General features: G+C 29.2%; 1 protein-coding gene across 5 annotated transcripts; it reads left to right on the plus strand.

The window, feature by feature from the left end:
- The first annotated feature begins 984 nt into the window (after positions 1–984).
- On the plus strand, positions 985–3,826 carry LOC110227912 (beta carbonic anhydrase 5, chloroplastic-like). 5 transcript variants are annotated; one of them, XR_002331571.1, is made up of 9 exons: positions 998–1,429; positions 1,607–1,664; positions 1,768–1,881; positions 1,966–2,012; positions 2,298–2,493; positions 2,598–2,646; positions 2,759–2,872; positions 3,053–3,157; positions 3,469–3,826. XR_002331571.1 is itself a non-coding variant. In XM_021023929.1 (8 exons), exons 4-8 carry the CDS (start codon positions 2,468–2,470, stop codon positions 3,752–3,754), a joined length of 309 nt encoding a protein of 102 aa, XP_020879588.1. In that variant the 5' UTR covers positions 985–1,429; positions 1,607–1,664; positions 1,768–1,881; positions 2,298–2,467; the 3' UTR covers positions 3,755–3,826. The 5 variants fall into 5 exon arrangements, 1 of the variants encoding a protein (XP_020879588.1); XR_002331572.1 differs by having other exon boundaries at positions 999–1,429; positions 3,689–3,826; XR_002331573.1 differs by lacking the exon at positions 3,053–3,157 and adding an exon at positions 2,957–3,010 and having other exon boundaries at positions 1,002–1,429; positions 2,781–2,872; positions 3,689–3,826.
- The last annotated feature ends 14,155 nt before the right edge of the window (positions 3,827–17,981 follow it).

The following is a 17,981-nucleotide window of genomic DNA, read 5'->3' on the forward strand; positions in this document are numbered from 1 at the left end:
GTCAACGATGGTGATGATCCAGGAGGAGATGAGGCTTGCTGCGGCCATGCCGAGGCTGGAGAGTGTGGTGGCGACGCTTGACATGGATTTGGGAAGTTCAGAGTAGAAGAACTCGTTCTGTGCTATTGTATTAAGTGCTTCCGCAATGCCTCCTAATATCATGTACGGTAATAGCCACATGGCAGACAACATGGTACCACTCTCGTCTCTCTAGTGAATCAATCAATCACACACAAGATAAAACATTTGAATGTTGTTCAATTCCAAAAAGATGCAGCCCACTTTTACTTGCTATATACGTTTTTGTTAATGCTATATAGATTTTTGGCTTTGGTTATTTAATGTTATTTCGGTTTTGATTTCTTTGGCTTTTGTTGCACAATATCGTATTACATTTTGGATTTCTTTGTTTTTTCTAATTTCAAGTGTTTCGGATCCTATGTAGAACCAAATCTTATTCGGAAAATAAAACTGGAAACTTCCAAAAAAAAATTTGTTCAAAAAACCAAAACCATAATTATACAACTTTTTTTTTCTTTGGTTGATATATATATATATATATATATATATATATAAATAAATATATATATATATATATATATATATATATCTCTACAATAATTATTTGAGAAGTAGAAACGCACCATATTGAAAGTTAGGGCATTGGAGGCCTGTGGTTAAAAGTTAGAATGATTTGTCCTAAACACCCTTAATGAATTGTTCTTCTCGAAATTTCTCCTTCTTCGTAATTAGGGGTATATAAGTCTAATCGTGTGTTGATCTCTATAATAATGTCCTAAACACCCTCAATTTCGAAATTTTTTATTCTTAATTGCTAGGGGTATATAAGGCTAATCGTGTTTTGAGATGATTAGTCTTAATCACCCTTAATTTTTTTTTATATAGTGTAATCGTTGGGGATACGAATGTCATAATGTCTCGACTTTAAGGATTATGGAATCTTAGCTTTAATTTATTTGTTTATTTTTTGGATAAATTCTATATCTTAGTAGTTAATATTCGTTTTTGTTAGTTTTCTGATTTAGTTTCTAATTAAAAAGTTAAATTTCTTAAGATAATGATTGATGTTTGCCCTAATCTTAAAGCTATATATATTGTTGATCGGTGAGAATTAGGTATTATTTTTTCTGTGCCCATTAGATAGTTTTCACCGTTATGATTTTTTTATACAGCTACGATTCTGATGAATCAAATTGTTTGTCATGCAAATACTGTTTTCATTTACCTTTAGACGTCGTGTGCATATTGTTTGTTGTTTGTTTTATTTTTTGCATTAATTCGTTGATTTATTGTTTTGCTGATTTGATTCTTTTGATATGTGTTTCAGTTTTGTAGAACGTGGGAGGTTCCATCGACAAAGCTTTCGGACGAAGATGGTTTTGACGAGAACAGAACGAGGTTTGGAAAGGTATTTCTATAGATTTGGTTTGTATATTTTACATATATTTACCTATTTTAATGTTTGTGTTTCTTTGTGTTATATTATATATTTTTATATGCGATTTTATTGCGTATTAGTTATAGGCATTCATAATTTTTTTCAGCATATATTTTGGATTTTTATTATGTTTTTTTAACCTCTCAGGTTACAATGAGATGTGGGCATACGATCATCAAAGCGTGTTTGTTTCATCGTACAAAAAGTCAGTCTCTAATCTAAACTATATTTTGTATTTATCATGAATTTACATGCTTTTCTTTTTGATTGCTAGAAACCCTAACGTATATTTACTTTCTAAAACACAGAAATCTGTTTTGAAGCTCACGAAAAAACAGAGGTTGCTCGCTCTAATGTCATTATCGTGCAAGTTATCGTCTCCGGTGGCTCTCTAAATCGAGATCGATGTCGAGATTGCAAAGGTATGTCTATCGTGATAAAATTGTAAAATAGAGAGTTTCTTGTGACTGTTCGTGCTGATTCTCTTAGTATTGAGTTTTCGAAAGCTTGCCATGGATGGAAGATGAGCTTTCGGGAGTGTGTTGAAGTATAGGTACAATTCGTTTTTGATTGCATGGACTGCTTTTGAATTTGAGTAAAATTTCGTGAGTTTTAGAGGTCATATATCAATATTGCAGTCTTCTCCTTACTTGAATTGTAGTTTATATGTGAAAATTACACATCGAATAGTTTTATGATACAAATTTTCTTTTTCTCATTGGTCTATAAGTAGTGTGTCTTTTGTAAGATTTGAAAAGAAGAGTATTTTTGTGATGCTTTAAGTGGCACAATCTCAGTGGAGACGTTTTATAATATTTAAGTGTTGTGGTGTTTGCAGAAGAAAAGCTTCAAACTTGCAAGTGATGGCTTCAGGAAAGACACCTGGACTGACTCAGGAAGCTAATGGGGTTGCAATTAATAGACAAAATGACAATGATGTATTTGACGACATGAAACAGCGGTTCCTCGCCTTCAAGAAGCATAAGTACTTTTGCTTTTGCTTTTTCAATGGTTTATAAATTACTTCAAGAAGCGTAAGTAGCAGAACCAATTTCTTCAGTCTTTTGCTTTTTCAATGGTTTATAAATTACTTTTTGTCTTTCTGTTTCTCCCCACCTTATGATATACTCTTGAGCAGGGATAACTTAGAACACTACAAAAATTTGGCAGATGCTCAAGCTCCGAAGGTACCTTTACAATTTACAAATGCTTATTATTGTTCACGGAAGGCTTGAGATATCTTCTGTGGTTTAAATTTTGTCTGGAGAAAGGAATTGTTGCTAACAGTGTAAGCAACAGTTTCTGGTGATCGCTTGTGCAGACTCTAGGGTTTGTCCTTCTACTGTCCTGGGATTCCAACCGGGTGATGCATTCACTGTTCGCAACATTGCAAATTTAGTACCTTCATATGAGGTATAACATTTAGTGCATACTACCATTTTGGTTTTATGGCATGGTTCACATTTTGACATTTTTGAATTTGCCTGTTGCGTGAAGTCGGGACCTACTGAAACCAAAGCTGCTCTAGAGTTCTCTGTGAATACTCTTAATGTAAGCATTTGTTTTTTTTTTTAATTTTGTTGTTACTTGCAGCGTGAAAGAAAGAATCCTCATGACCTAAATGGTGTCTATATATTTAATGTTCAAGAAAGAAAGTGTATTGACCGTCCAATAGCAAGAAATTCAATATCATAGAAGGTATGCAGATATATAAAATACGTTTAGCTCGATATTTGAGGCTTATACATTGGCATGATCAAAATAGAAATTTGGTTTCAATAGTTTATTTTTGTTTTTAATTTAAAATTTATTGTATATATCTCTCATGAATGTGGCCAAACAAATATTGGTTTCAATAGTTAACTGTGCTTTTTCTTTCTAGCCAGATTAAGATAAATGCTTCGACTCTTAGTAAGAGTTATATCGTTTTCGTGTTTTACAATATGCTTAAAAAGAAATTCCATATACAATGTTAGGCCATATTGATTCAGTTTCGGTTCATTATGCAGGAAGTATGCAAACACTTGATGTTGGATGCAGGACTACGTTTTATGTTTTCTACACATATATGGCAGAATATATTGGGTTCAAGTTTTCAAACATAGAACCGAGAAATCAGAAAAGCAAAACTTTTATATTTTTAAGCCGAATTTCATATTCATCGTCCTCTACTACATGAGCAGTGTTGGTAATGTTTAGATTTCATGTTGTACTTATGAATTGGTGCAGGATTTGGATGAACTGAATAGTGGTAGAGAGATGGTTTACGAGAGAATCCAAACTCACTTAACTTGATCGAAGTCATATCAAGATACTGAATGTGGTGCTGTTAATGCTTCTAATGGCCCCATTAATACACATGTCTATGGTACGTACCAAACAATACGCCATTTAATTCAAATAATATATATCCTTCATATATGAATATAAATTTAATGTTTTACATATAATGACAAGACTGTTCTATAAATTACAACAACGTAGGTGGAGAATGGGCAAACTTGGATTATAATCATCACTACTCATTTGCGCCTTGCAACTTCTTGCATAGACCAAAGCCTATGTTTGGTCTGGAAGGTCGTCAAGAAGAAGAAGAATGTGGTGTCAATGCTTATCTGGAACATCGACGTAGGCTTCCTCTCTTCCCTATGCACGGTGAAGATCACCTCAACGGTGATAGCGGTGCTATCTGGAAGTATGGCCAATCGAACGATCGTGATTGTTTTAGTAGAGACTCTTGTGCTTCTCTTGAGCTACGTATGAACTAGACACCGTTATACACATACAAAGACTTATTTGGAGAAGACATCTTCGCTAATACGTGTACGAATATGAACTTTGGTTGGTATTCAAGTAAGGCATCTCTTTTTTTGGTATGGAGTAAAGCAACTCTTTTAGTTGTGTGCATTGTTTTACTTTTTTTTTAAGAGTTGTGCGATATTTTAATAAATAGTTTATTGTCCATTATAAAACGGAGTCCGTATAATTTTTTGTGATATTTAGTTTGTAAATAAATATGTTTATATATAATATATATAATGTTATTATTGATCATATTAATTATTAATGATAATGGAACCAATAGTTTATTGAGGAATTAAACCAACTTTTTGTTAATATATATATTTTAATCATGACGACTTAACCTTCCTTTATTATAAGTTTCACTTTTTTTGTGTTCTATAATTTTCTTTTGTGGAGATGATAAGAAACTCAGTGGCATATTATTTCTCGGATTATTGAACAGAGTTTTTAATGTTTAAATTATTTAATTATCAAATGTATGTTTCTATTGTTAATAAAAATTAAAAATATAAATTGTGTGTAATAGAAATTCAGATGGGTTAAATAATATTTTTCTCAACTTAGTTCTATAATATAGGAAATAAAAATAGCAAAATCATAAAATCATGTTTAAGTAGTAAAAAATTAAAACATTTTAAGCTATATTAATTTTTATAAGGATTGTGATAGTGCCAAATATAAATGTTAATATTTATTAAAAATTAGAACCATTTAAGGTTATTCTGAATTATTTACATTATAAAAATATCATTTAGAATTTAAAAGGAAAAAAATTGGAAATTATTATTATTTTTGGGTTATTGTTTCGGGAAAAGAAATGTTTTAGTGTTACATATATACATATTTAAGATTATTTATTTTTGAAAACGATAATAGTTTGTCATTTGTCTCTATCATAAAATTTGGAAATATCTAAAACTTTTTCAAATTTCTTTTAGAAAAAAAAATATATGATAGGTTTATTATTTTTTAAAAAGAATAAAATATCTAGATAGTTACTGTATTATTATAAATTTATAATATCAAAACACAAAAAATCTATCACTTTGATTGGCATGTAAAAACTTTATAATATCTTTAATAAAAGATAAATATTCTTGACTATGAATTTTATTTTAAACATGATAAGATTGTTTAGTTTTAGTTTATATATGAATTTTTTCTTTTTAAATTTGTAAAAGTTGTAGATAAAGTCTAAAATATTCATTGAATATCTTTATTTGGAGAATTGCCAATTTTTGAGAAAAAAACATAATTGTTACAGTTCAATCTATGTAATAAGTTATAAATATTTAGGTTCAACCAAACCATTCATATTTATTTCCTAAAGATCTGCTTCTTGATTCTTTGTACTTCACTTAAGCAATATCACACACCCATCTAATTGGTTAACGATTTGTACTATGTATCCTTTTACAATATAAGAATTTATATATAGAAGTCTGGTTGATATATCATGTTTTCATTGTAACTAAATAAATAGGAGCTTAAATTTGTAAGAAAATCCTTAGCTTATTCCCCTTTTGAGCCATATCAATTAAATATTACTTTTCCTTCATTTTTACATTCTTTAAATTACTAGGAATTGACCCGCGGGGTGATTTTTTTCTAAAATTTATAATTTTTAAAAATTCTAAATTATGTATTATATATACAAATTTGCAAATTGTATTATTTTTAAGATATTTATAATTTATAGTTTATAATTATCATTAAGTAACAATATACTATGGAACATTTTTTGTTTTATACAATCTTAACTAAATTAGACTGATTCGATATGTCTAATATTACAGGTCTTTCAAAATAATAAAGTGAGGATTTAACCCATATTGAAGGAACGGGTTAATGATATTTTAAAATTTTATTAACTTTGATTCAAACCCGTCCCGCCAAATAACTCTGCCCCACCATATAATTTCGTCCCGTAATATATAACCCATCATGTGTTAGTTTAAAATGTTGATATGTCCAAATGTTCATAATATCATAAAAAAATTTATAGATATTGAATATATAAATTTATAGATATTGAATATATAAATTATAATATATGGTAAGTGATTTTGAATTGAAAATCTTAATTTAAATAGAGTATAAATGATCATTATCGAGATATTAGGAAAGATTGTCTCCAGATTTTTGGCAAACAAATTTGATTTACATATATCTAATTAGACTGATTCGATATGTCTAATATTACAGGTCTTTCAAAATAATAAAGTGAGGATTTAACCCATATTGAAGGAACGGGTTAATGATATTTTAAAATTTTATTAACTTTGATTCAAACCCGTCCCGCCAAATAACTCTGCCCCACCATATAATTTCGTCCCGTAATATATAACCCATCATGTGTTAGTTTAAAATGTTGATATGTCCAAATGTTCATAATATCATAAAAAAATTTATAGATATTGAATATATAAATTTATAGATATTGAATATATAAATTATAATATATGGTAAGTGATTTTGAATTGAAAATCTTAATTTAAATAGAGTATAAATGATCATTATCGAGATATTAGGAAAGATTGTCTCCAGATTTTTGGCAAACAAATTTGATTTACATATATCTAATTAAAGAAATAAACCTTAAGAATTAATATCAGTGGCATTACATTGTAAATAAGTGTCAACTCCATGATTTATTTCAAAAATGTCTCCAAAAATGTATATATAGATGATGTATATATATTTCGTTAATAGGAACTCTAAATTCTCTTATACGGATACACTTAGCATATCATTGAGTATATTTAATGTTATTGCCTAATTAAATTATCATAAGATATTCCAATATATTAGATAGATTAAAAGTGGCATTTTTGAGTTTTTATTTGGAAAACTTTCTTTCCTCATTTTAAATTAAAAAGGTATATAAGTTTAAAATATGGATCTACACATAAATACAAAGTACTGTATTTAAAGCAGCAAGTATATTTAGCGTTATCGTCTACTTAAATTACCATAAGCATAAATTATAATAAAGCATACCTTAATTTGGATCTATATCTTTGACAAAAATTAAGTATATTTTCTCTAAATTTCCGTAGATAAAGGTAAACAATATGGTTAAGTGAGCTATATTTTATACTCTCATACGTACATTGTGAATATATGATCCCGCATAAGGGGAGATTTTTTTTGTACTCTATATTTATACTCCGATGCGTACTTTGTAAGACAAAGTTGAAGCGTCTTATGTTCTTGCAAAAAAAAATTAAGAGACTTTTCTTGTGCCACAATTGTTACCGTATTATTATAAATTTATAACACCAAAACTCAAAGTTCAATCACTTTTGGTTTTGACTGATCCTTACGTAAACTAACATTATTTTAAAAATAAAATAAAATAGAATCATGGATGTATTCAGTTATTGTCAAGGTTTGAATATTTAAATAAATAAATCATGGATGGTTATATCAATCTCTCTATAAATTTTTAAAATTAAAAATATATTTGTGTTATATGAACTAAAACTAGAAAAATAAATCTTGAAGGAGTAGTCAAAAAAGTGAAAATCGAGATATTAATTAGAATATTAGATGGTAAGTTAGTGTGTAAATACTTTAAAATATCCTAAATATAAAATAAATATTCTTGATTTTGAAATTTATGGAAAAAGATAAAATTGTTTAGGTTTAGATCTAGATAAAATCACTAACTCCTCGGTGAATATTTTTATTAGTTAATTTCCAAATATTTATTAAAAAAATATTTATTAAAAAGATAATTGTGACGTTTCACAAAGAAGTAAGCTAAAAATATTGTTCTCAACAACATAGTTTTGATTCACTTCTAAAAAGCCAGATGAAAGAGTTTGATAAACGTAGAAATCATTTGCTGATTGATGAGTTTGGCTATAACCATGATAACAAAAAATGAGCAAAATCGATGACTTTTTTGCAGTATGATGAAAGAGCTCTTGATAAACGTAGAAATCATTTATTCATTGATAAGTTTGACTAAAACAATAATAACAAAAAAAAATGAGAAAAATTGACGGTTTTCTGAAGCCTGATAAAAAAGCTCTTGATAAACGTATAAATCATTTGTTGATTAATGGGTTTAGCTATAATCATGATAACAAAACAAAAGGTGTAAAATTGACGATTTTCTGTAGTCTGATTAAGGAGATCTTGATAAACATATCAACACATGCTGATTGATGAGTTTGGTAATAACCATGATAACAGAAAAAATGAGCAAAATAAAAAGTTTTTACCAGCCTCATAAAAAAACTCTTGATAAAAGTATAAATCATTTGCTCATTACGGGGTTTGGCTATAACCATGATAACAAAAAGGTAGCAGAATTGAAGGTTTTCTGCAATATGACGTAAGAGCTCTTGATAAACGTATAAATCATTAGCTGATTGATTAGTTTGGCTAAAACAATGATAACAAACAAAAAAGGAGAAAAATCTCTGGTTTTATGGACCCTGATGAAAGAGATTTTGATAAGCGTAGAAGTTATTTGCTGATTGATGAGTTTGACTATAACCATTAAAACAAAAAAAAAAGAGCAAACTTGACGGTTTTCTACAATACGATGAAGAGCTCTTGATAAACGTAGAAATCATTGAATGATTGATGAGTTTGGCTATAACTATGATAACGTAAAAAAAAGAAAAATTAAATTTTTTGCATCCTCATAAAAATGCTCTTAATAAACGTAAAAATTATTTGTTTATAGAGGAGTTTGGCTATAACAATGAAAAAACAAAGAGCAAAATTGACGGTTTTTTGCAGAGTGATGAAAGAGCTTTTGATAAACGTAGAAATCATTTGTTAATGGATGAGTTTGGCTAAAACTATGAAGACGCAAAAAAGAGACAAAATTGACAGTTTTCTACAGACTCATAAAAGAGTTGTTGATTGATGAGTTTGGCTATAACCATGATAACAAAACAAGATGAGAAAATTTGAAGGTTTTCTGCATTCTGATGAAAGTGCTCTTGATAAATGCAGAAATCATTTGCTGATTGAAGAGCTTGGCTATAACAATGATAAAGAAAAAAAAAATTTGACAGTTTTCTACAGCATAATCAAAGAGTTCTTGATAAACATAGAAATAATTTGTTGACTAATGAGTGTGTCTATATCCATGATAACAAAATAACAGGTGCAAAATTGATGGTTTTTAACAGCCTCATAAAAAAAGCTCTTCACAAACGTAGTAATCATTTGCTAATTAGGTTTAACCACGATAAAAAGGAGAGTAAAACAGACGGTTTTCTTCAGTATGTAGAAGGGCTCTTCATAAACGTCAAATCATTTGTTGATTGATGAGTTTAGCTAAAACAATGATAACAAAAAAAAGGTGCAAAATTGACAGTTTTATGCAGCCTAATGAAAGAGTTTTTGACACACGTAGAAATTATTTGATGATTGATGAGTTTGGTTATAACAATGATAACGTAAAATGGAAAAAATGATGGTTTTCTGTTGCCTGATTAAAGAGCTCTTGATAAACATAGAAATTATTTTCTCATTGATATGTTTGGCTATAACCATGATAACAAAACAAGAGAACCAAAATTGACGGCTTTCTACAGTCTAATGAAAGAGATTTTGATAAACCTAGAAATCGTTTGCTGATTGATGAGTTTGGCTATAATAATGATAACAAAAAAGGAGCAAAATTGACGGTTTTCTGCAGGCTTACGAAAAAACTATTGACAAACGTAGAAATCATTTGCTGATGATGAGTTTGGCTATAACCATGATAACAAAAAAAGAGGAGAAGATTTGACTGTTTTCTGTAGTCTCATGAAAGAGCTCTTGATAAACGTAGAAATCGTTTGCTGATTGAAAAGTTTTGCTATAAACATTATAACGGAAAATGAGTAAAACTGATAAGTTTATATAGCATGATGAAAGAGCTATTGATAAACATAGAAATCATTTGCTGCTTGATGAGATAGGTTATAACCATGATAACAAAAAAATGAGCGAAACTAACGATTTTTTTATACCCTAATGAAACACCTGTTGATAAACGTAGAAATTATTTTCTAATTTATGAGTTTATAACCATGATAAAAAAAAACAAGAAGAGCAAAAATGATGGTTTTATGCAGCCTCATAAAAAAACTCTTAATAAACGTAGAAATCATTTGTTGATGGTGAGTTTGGCTATAACCAGGATAACAAAAAAAAAAGAGCAAAATTAACGATTTTCTCCTGTTGGATGAAAGAGCTCTTGATAAATGTATAAATTATTTGCTAATTGAAGAGTTTTGCAATAAACATTATAACGAAAAATGGGTAAAATTGACTGTTTTTTGCAACTTTATAAAAATGTCCTTGATAACCGTAAATATCATTTGCTGATTGATGAGTTTGGTTATAACCATGATAAAAAAGAAGAAGTTGATGAGTTTCTGCAATGTAATGAAAGAGCCTTTGATAAATGTAAAAATTATTTGCTGATTGATGAGTGTGGCTATAACCATGATAACAAAACAAGAGAACCAGAATTGACGGCTCCGATGAGAGAGAACTTGATAAATAGAAATCGTTTGCAGGTTGACGAGTTTGGCTGTAACAATAAAAACAAAAAAACAATGAACAAAATTGACGGTTTTCTACAAGTTCATGAAAAAGAACTTGATAAATGTAAAAATTATTTGCTCATGCCGAGTTTGTGTAGTAAAAGTATGATTTAAATTAAATGAATACATATGATATAAAAGTACCCGGATTGGTATCTATCTCGATCGAAAGTACTCGGATTGATATGTGTCTCAATTGGATATTTTGAGATAAGTAAGTTTTTTTTGTTATGATTATTTACTCGTGTTTAATTGTATCTAAAATAACAAGATTAATATAAAAAATTTATTGTTGAAAAGGAGATCGAATAATTTCAAAATTTCTAATTGTTTTTTATATGTATCCATCCATATTTGACCTCTTAAATCTTTTTGGTATGTGAGATTTATCTTTATTTGTAACAAAAAGAGTTTTGAGTTTTATATTTTATCGCAACTAAAGCCAATTCATATTTTTATAATGATTTTGGCAAAACAAAATTTAAGTAAGGAATCAAACAAAATGTTAAACTTTACCACTATGATCTTCATCAGCTCTTGAAGCTTATTACAGAGGATGGATCAACCTAAAAACTCATCTAAAAGATGATAAAATATTTTTATCTAATAGTCTCATTTTAAATATGAACAGAAAAATGATGTTTTTATTTGTTATAGAAAATACAAAATTTGTTGGTTATCTTATTATAACATCGTCTAACATGAAGCATAACTTTTACATATCATATACTAGATTTTTTAAAACCATATCCTAAGTGTATATCTAAGTCAAAATTATATGTTAAATTGTTTTTAATGACTTCATCAACCATCTCACCAAAAAAAAAATGGCTTCACTAACCTAAACAAATTTTGGTATAAAAGAATAACATAGACGCATATAGTTCATACTTTTTTTTCTCGGTCATCGTTATCCATAATTTTTCAAGATTTTTAGTATAATTTAGTAGATATATATTTTACAAGTAAAAATGCACAATATTCAAAGTTGGGGCAAAGGAGGCAATAATTTGTCTTAATCACCCATAATAAATTACTCTTAAAATTCTAATTCGATTTTTGTACAGTGTAATCGTTAGGGATATATAAGTCAATATTGTGTCGATCCCTATATATTGTACAAGTAGAAACGCACCATATTCAAAGTTGGGGCAAAGGATATTGTGATTAAAAGTTGAGATAATTTGTCTTAATCACCCTTAATGCGATTTTGGAGATAGAATTTGAGTGGTAAACAAGGGCAAATGAAAAAAAAACTTGGGGAATTTTATTTTGTGTTAGTGGTAGGGGCATCATTTCATATCATTATCTACCCTTTAGTAGTTTTAAGGGTTCCCTTTCATGCAAAGTATTGCATTTATATGTACGTAACTAAACATAATGTATGTATACGACTAAGTCAAGATTTATAATAAAACAAAAAACAAATTCTATGCGTAAGTAAGAATTATATGCAAATAGAAATGGTATTTTATATCTCTTACTCTTTATTTTCTTGGCTTTAGTTTCATCTCATCTTTGTTATTCGGTATCTCTATAACTAGCAAACTCTAACAAAACATTGGCATTGGTTCTCCTTCTCAAAGAACAGTATGGTTTCATCATGATTTGGTTTATACATATGTTTACCTTAGTCATGTGTGTTTCATATCTCCATTTTTGCTTTGATCTATTTCATAGACTTAACAACTTTGCTCTATTGCTTTAGAGCTCTAGAGTTTCTCTTTCTCCTTCTCAAAATCATAAACCTTAACATCTAAATAAAATTGAAGTAAACTTTCTTTTATTTCTTATTTGATATTAATTAAATTTTTTAACTAATTTGATATTAAAATTAGGTTTTCATTTTTTCTCTTTTTGACATATGATAAAAAAATGTGAGTATCCTAAATCTGGATCATGTTACGCTTTTTGTTTTTGTATTTGTCTCTTTATGTTCGTAAGGAGAGAACTAAGATTTCAAGTTTGATTAAACGAAAACATACTAAGAAATGGCAGATGGAAATCACATATATGGTAAAGCTAACTTATTATTTAATTCATCAGTTACCTTCTCATTAGTGACTAAAATCTCTCTTCTGGGTTCTACTCTTAATTTGCATGGTATTGTGGAAAACAAGTACGTAACAAAACTAAGAGTCGCCAGAACTAAGAGTTGATTCGTATGGTTGTTGCTAGAACCAGTTCTTGGTTCATATAACTTTCTCCTTGCATTTAAATTGTTTCCGTTTTCTTAAATTTAGTGATCGCGTTGCCAGAACTAATAGTTGATTCGTATTATTAACACTGCTCATGCCGCATATATGTAAATTAGATCACTTTTTAGCTTTGTTTTGAATTATTTTGGAATATGATTTCTATATAGATAAACGTGTGATTATTTTGCTAATGATGAGTTTGGCTATAACCAGGATCGAAAAAAGAGAGCAAAATTGACGGTTTTCTAAAGTCTGATGAAAGAGCTCTTGATAAAAAAATAAATCGTTTGCCGATTGAACAGTTTTCCTATAACCATTATAACAAAAAATGGGCAAAATTGACAGTTTTCTACAGTTCGATGAAAGAGATCTTGATAAACGTAGAAATCATTTTCTGATTGATGAGTTTGGCTATAACCATGGTAACAAAACAAAAGGAGCAAAAGTGACTGTTTTCTACAGTGTAATGAAAGAGCTCTTGATAAACGTATAAATTATTTGCTCATTAATGAGTTTGGCTATAACAATAATAACTGAATAACATAGACAAAATTGTCGGTTTTTTGTAGTCCGATGAAAGAGATCTTGATTAACATAGAAATTATTTGCTGATTGATGAGTTGGGCTATAACAATGATAACGAAAAGAATGAGCAAGATTGATGGTTTTCTGTAGGCTCACGAAAAAGCTCTTGATAAACATAGAAATCTTTTGCTGATGATGAGTTTGGCTATAACCATGATAAATACAAAGAAGGAGCAAAATTGACGGCTTTCTACAGTCTTATGAAATAGATCTTGATAAACGTAAAAATCAGTAATTAGCTGATTGAAGAGTTTTGCAATAACCATTATAACGGAAAATGAGCAAAATTGAAGGTTTTCTGAAGCCTGATGAAAGAGCTCTTAACTAACTTAGAAATTATTTGCTGATTGATGAGTTTGGTTTTAGCCATGATAACAAAAAAATAGGAGCAAAATTGACAGTTTTCTACTGTCTAATGAAAGAGCTCTTGATAAACGTAGAAATCATTTGCTGATTGATGAGTTTGGCTATAATAGATAGCAAATAGACACTTTTCTACAGCCTGATGAAAGAGCTCTTGATAATTGTAGAAATCATTTGCCGATTGATGAGTTGGCTATAACCTTGATTACAAAAAAAGGAGCAAAATTGACTGTTTCTTTTAGCCTCAAGAAAGAAATATTGATAAACGTATAAATTATTTTCTGATTTATGTGTTTGGCTATAACCATGATTAAAAAAAACAAGAGGAGAAAAGTTGACTGTTTTCTGCAACTTCATGAAAAAACTCTTGATAAATGTAGAAATCATTCGCTGATTGATGAGTTTGGCTATAACCATGATAAGACAACAAGAGAGACAAAATTGATGGCTTTCTGTAATTCGATGAAAGAGACCTTGATAAACGTATATATCATTTGCTGATTGATGAGTTTAGCTATAACAATGATAAAAAAAAGAGCAAAATCGGAAGTTTTCTAGAGGTTCATGAAAAATCTTCTGATAAACGTAGAAATTTTTTGCAGATGATCTAATACCATGATGATAAAAAAACGAACAAAATTGACGGTTTTTTACAGTCTGATGAAAAAGCTCTCGATAAACGTAAAAATCATTTGTTGATTGAAGAGTTTTGTTATAACCTTTATAATGGAAAAAGAGAAAAATTGAAGATTTTCTGCAGCCTAATGAAAGAGCTCTTTATTAATATAGAAATCATTTGATGATTGATGAGTCTGGCATTAGCCATGATAACAAAAAAAAGAAGAGTAAAATTGACAGTTTTCTGCTGTGTAATGAAATAGCTCTTGATAAACGAATAAATCATTTGCTGATTGATGAGTTTGGTAAAAACATTGATAAAAAAAAAAAAGAGAGAGCAAAATAGACAATTTTCTGCAGCCTGATGAAAGAGGTTTTGAGAAATGTTGAAATCATTTGCTAATTGATGAGTTTGGTTATAAACAATGATAATAATAAAAGAGAGCAAAATCGACGGTTTTTTGCAGCCTGATGAAAGAGCTATTGATAAATGTAGAAATCATTTGCTTATTGATGAGTTTATCTATAACCATGATAACAAAAAAAGAGGAGAAGATTTGACGGTTTTCTATAGTCTCATGAAAGAGCTCTTGATAAACGTAGAAATCGTTTGCTGATTGAAAAGTTTTGCTATAACCATTATAACGGAAAATGAGCAAAATTGATAAGTTTTACAGAATGATGAAAGAGCTCTTGATAAACGTAGAAATCATTTGCTGCTTGATGAGATAGGCTATAACCATGATAATAAAAAAATGAGCGAAACTAACGGTTTTTTACAGCCTAATGAAACATCTATTGATAAACGTAGAAATTATTTGCTCATTGATGTGTTTGGCTATAACCATGATAACAAAACAAGAGAACCAGAATTGACGGCTTTCTATAGTCTAATGAAAGTGATCTTTATAAACCTAGAAATTGTTTGATGATTGATGAGTTTGGCTATAACAATGATAACGAAAAAGGAGCGAAATTGACGGTTTTCTACAGCCTCACGAAAAAACTATTGACAAACGTAGAAATCATTTACTGATGATGAGTTTGGCTATAACCATGATAACAAAAAAAGAGGAGAAGATTTGACGGTTTTCTGTAGTCCCATGAAAGAGCTCTTGATAAACGTAGAAATCGTTTGCTGATTGAAAAGTTTTGCTATAACCATTATAAAGGAAAATTAGCAAAACTGATAAGTTTTTACAGAATGATGAAATAGCTCTTGATAAACGTAGAAATCATTTGCTGCTTGATGAGATAGGCTATAACCATGATAACAAAAAAATGAGCGAAACTAACGGTTTTTTCACAACCTAATGAAGCACCTATGGATAAACGTAGAAATTATTTTCTAATTTATGAGTTTATAACCATGATAAAAAAAACAAGAAAAGCAAAAATGAAGGTTTTATGCAGCATCATGAAAAAGCTTTTGATAAACGTAGAAATCATTTGTTGATGGTGAGTTTGGCTATAACCTGGATAACAAAAAACAAGAGAGCAAAATTGACGGTTTTCTCATATTTGATGAAAGAGCTCTTGATAAATGTATAAATTATTTGCTAAATGAAGAGTTTTGCTATAACCATTATAACGGAAAATGGGTAAAATTGACAGTTTTCTACAACTTTATAAAAATACCCTTGATAACCGTAAATATCATTTGCTGATTGATGAGTTTGGTTATAACCATCATATAAAAAAAAAATGTTGATGGGTTTCTTTAACATAATGAAGGAGCCCTTGATAAACGTAAATATTATTTGCTCACTGATGAGTGTGGCTATAACTATGATAACAAAACAAGAGAGGCAAAATTGATGGCTTTCTGTAATCCGATGAAAGAGAACTTGATAAACATAGAAATCATTTGCAGATTGATGAGTTTTACTATAACTATAATAACGAAAAACAATGACCAAAATTGACTGTTTTCTGCAAGCTCATGAAAAAGAACTTGATCAACGTAGAAATTATTTGCTCATTGATGTGTTTGGCTATAACCATGATAACAAAACAAGAGAACCAAGAATTGACGGCTTTCTATAGTCTAATGAAAGAGATCTTGATAAACCTAGAAATCGTTTGCTGATTGATGAGTTTGGCTATAACAACTATAACGAAAAAGGAGCAAAATTGACGGTTTTCTGCAGGATCACGAAAAAACTATTGACAAACGTATAAATCATTTACTGATCATGAGTTTCGCTATAAGCATGATAACAAAAAAATGAGCGAAACTAACGGTTTTTTTACAGCATAATGAAACACCTATTGTTAAACGTATAAATTATTTTCTGATTTAGAAGTTTATAACCATGATACAAAAAACAAGAAGAGCAAAAATGATGGTTTTATGCAGCCTCATGAAAAAGCTCTTGATAAACGTAGAAATTGTTTGTTGATGATGAGTTTGGCTATAACCAGGATACCAAAAAAAAGAGAGCAAAATTGACGGTTTTCTCCTATTTGATGAAAGAACTCTTGATAAATGTATAAATCATTTGCTAATTGAAGAGTTTTGCTATAACAATTATAACGGAAAATGGGTAAAATTGACAGTTTTCTGCAATTTTATTAAAATGCCCTTGATATATATAAATATCATTTGCTGATTGATGAGTTTGGCTATAACCATGATTAAAAAAAAAAGTTGATGGGTTTCTGCACTGTAATGAAAGAGCCCTTGATAAACGTAAATATTATTTGCTCATTGATAAGTGTGGCTATAACCATGATAACAAAACAAGAGAGACAAAATTGACGGCTTTCTACAATCCGATGAAAGAGAAGTTGCTAAACATAGAAATCATTTGCAGATTGATGAGTTTGACTATAACTATAATAACAAAAACAATGAACAAAATTGACGGTTTTCTACAAGTTCATAAAAAAGAACTTGATAAACGTAGAAATTATTTGCTCATTGATGTGTTTGGCTATAACCATGATAACAAAACAAGAGAACCAGAATTGACGACTTTCTATTGTTTAATGAAAGATATCTTGATAAACCTAAAAATCATTTGCTGATTGATGAGTTTGGCTATAACAATGCTAACGAAAAAGGAGCAAAATTGACGGTTTTCTGTAGGCTCACGAAAAAAATATTGACAAACGTAGAAATCATTTACTGATGATGAGTTTGGCTATAACCATGATAACAAAAAAAGAGGAGAAGATTTGACGGTTTTTTGTAGTCTCATGAAATAGCTCTTGATAAACGTAGAAATCATTTGCTGATTGAAAAGTTTTGCTATACCCATTATAATGGGAAATGAGCAAAATTGATAAGTTTTTACAGGATGATGTAAGAGCTCTTGATAAACGTAGAAATCATTTGCTCCTTGATGAGATAGGCTATAACCATGATACAAAAAAACTGAGCGAAAC

Source organism: Arabidopsis lyrata (assembly GCF_000004255.2).
Source record: "Arabidopsis lyrata subsp. lyrata unplaced genomic scaffold ARALYscaffold_6, whole genome shotgun sequence".
NCBI classification, from domain to species: Eukaryota; Viridiplantae; Streptophyta; class Magnoliopsida; order Brassicales; family Brassicaceae; genus Arabidopsis; species Arabidopsis lyrata.

Coding starts and splice junctions, on each gene's coding strand:
- LOC110227912 (XM_021023929.1), top strand. CDS start 2,468: ATGGTTTATAAATTACTTCAAGAAGC. Junction 2,494..2,597: donor TATAAATTACTTCAAGAAGC/GTAAGTAGCAGA, acceptor ACTCTTGAGCAG/GGATAACTTAGAACACTACA. Junction 2,647..2,758: donor CAGATGCTCAAGCTCCGAAG/GTACCTTTACAA, acceptor TGTAAGCAACAG/TTTCTGGTGATCGCTTGTGC.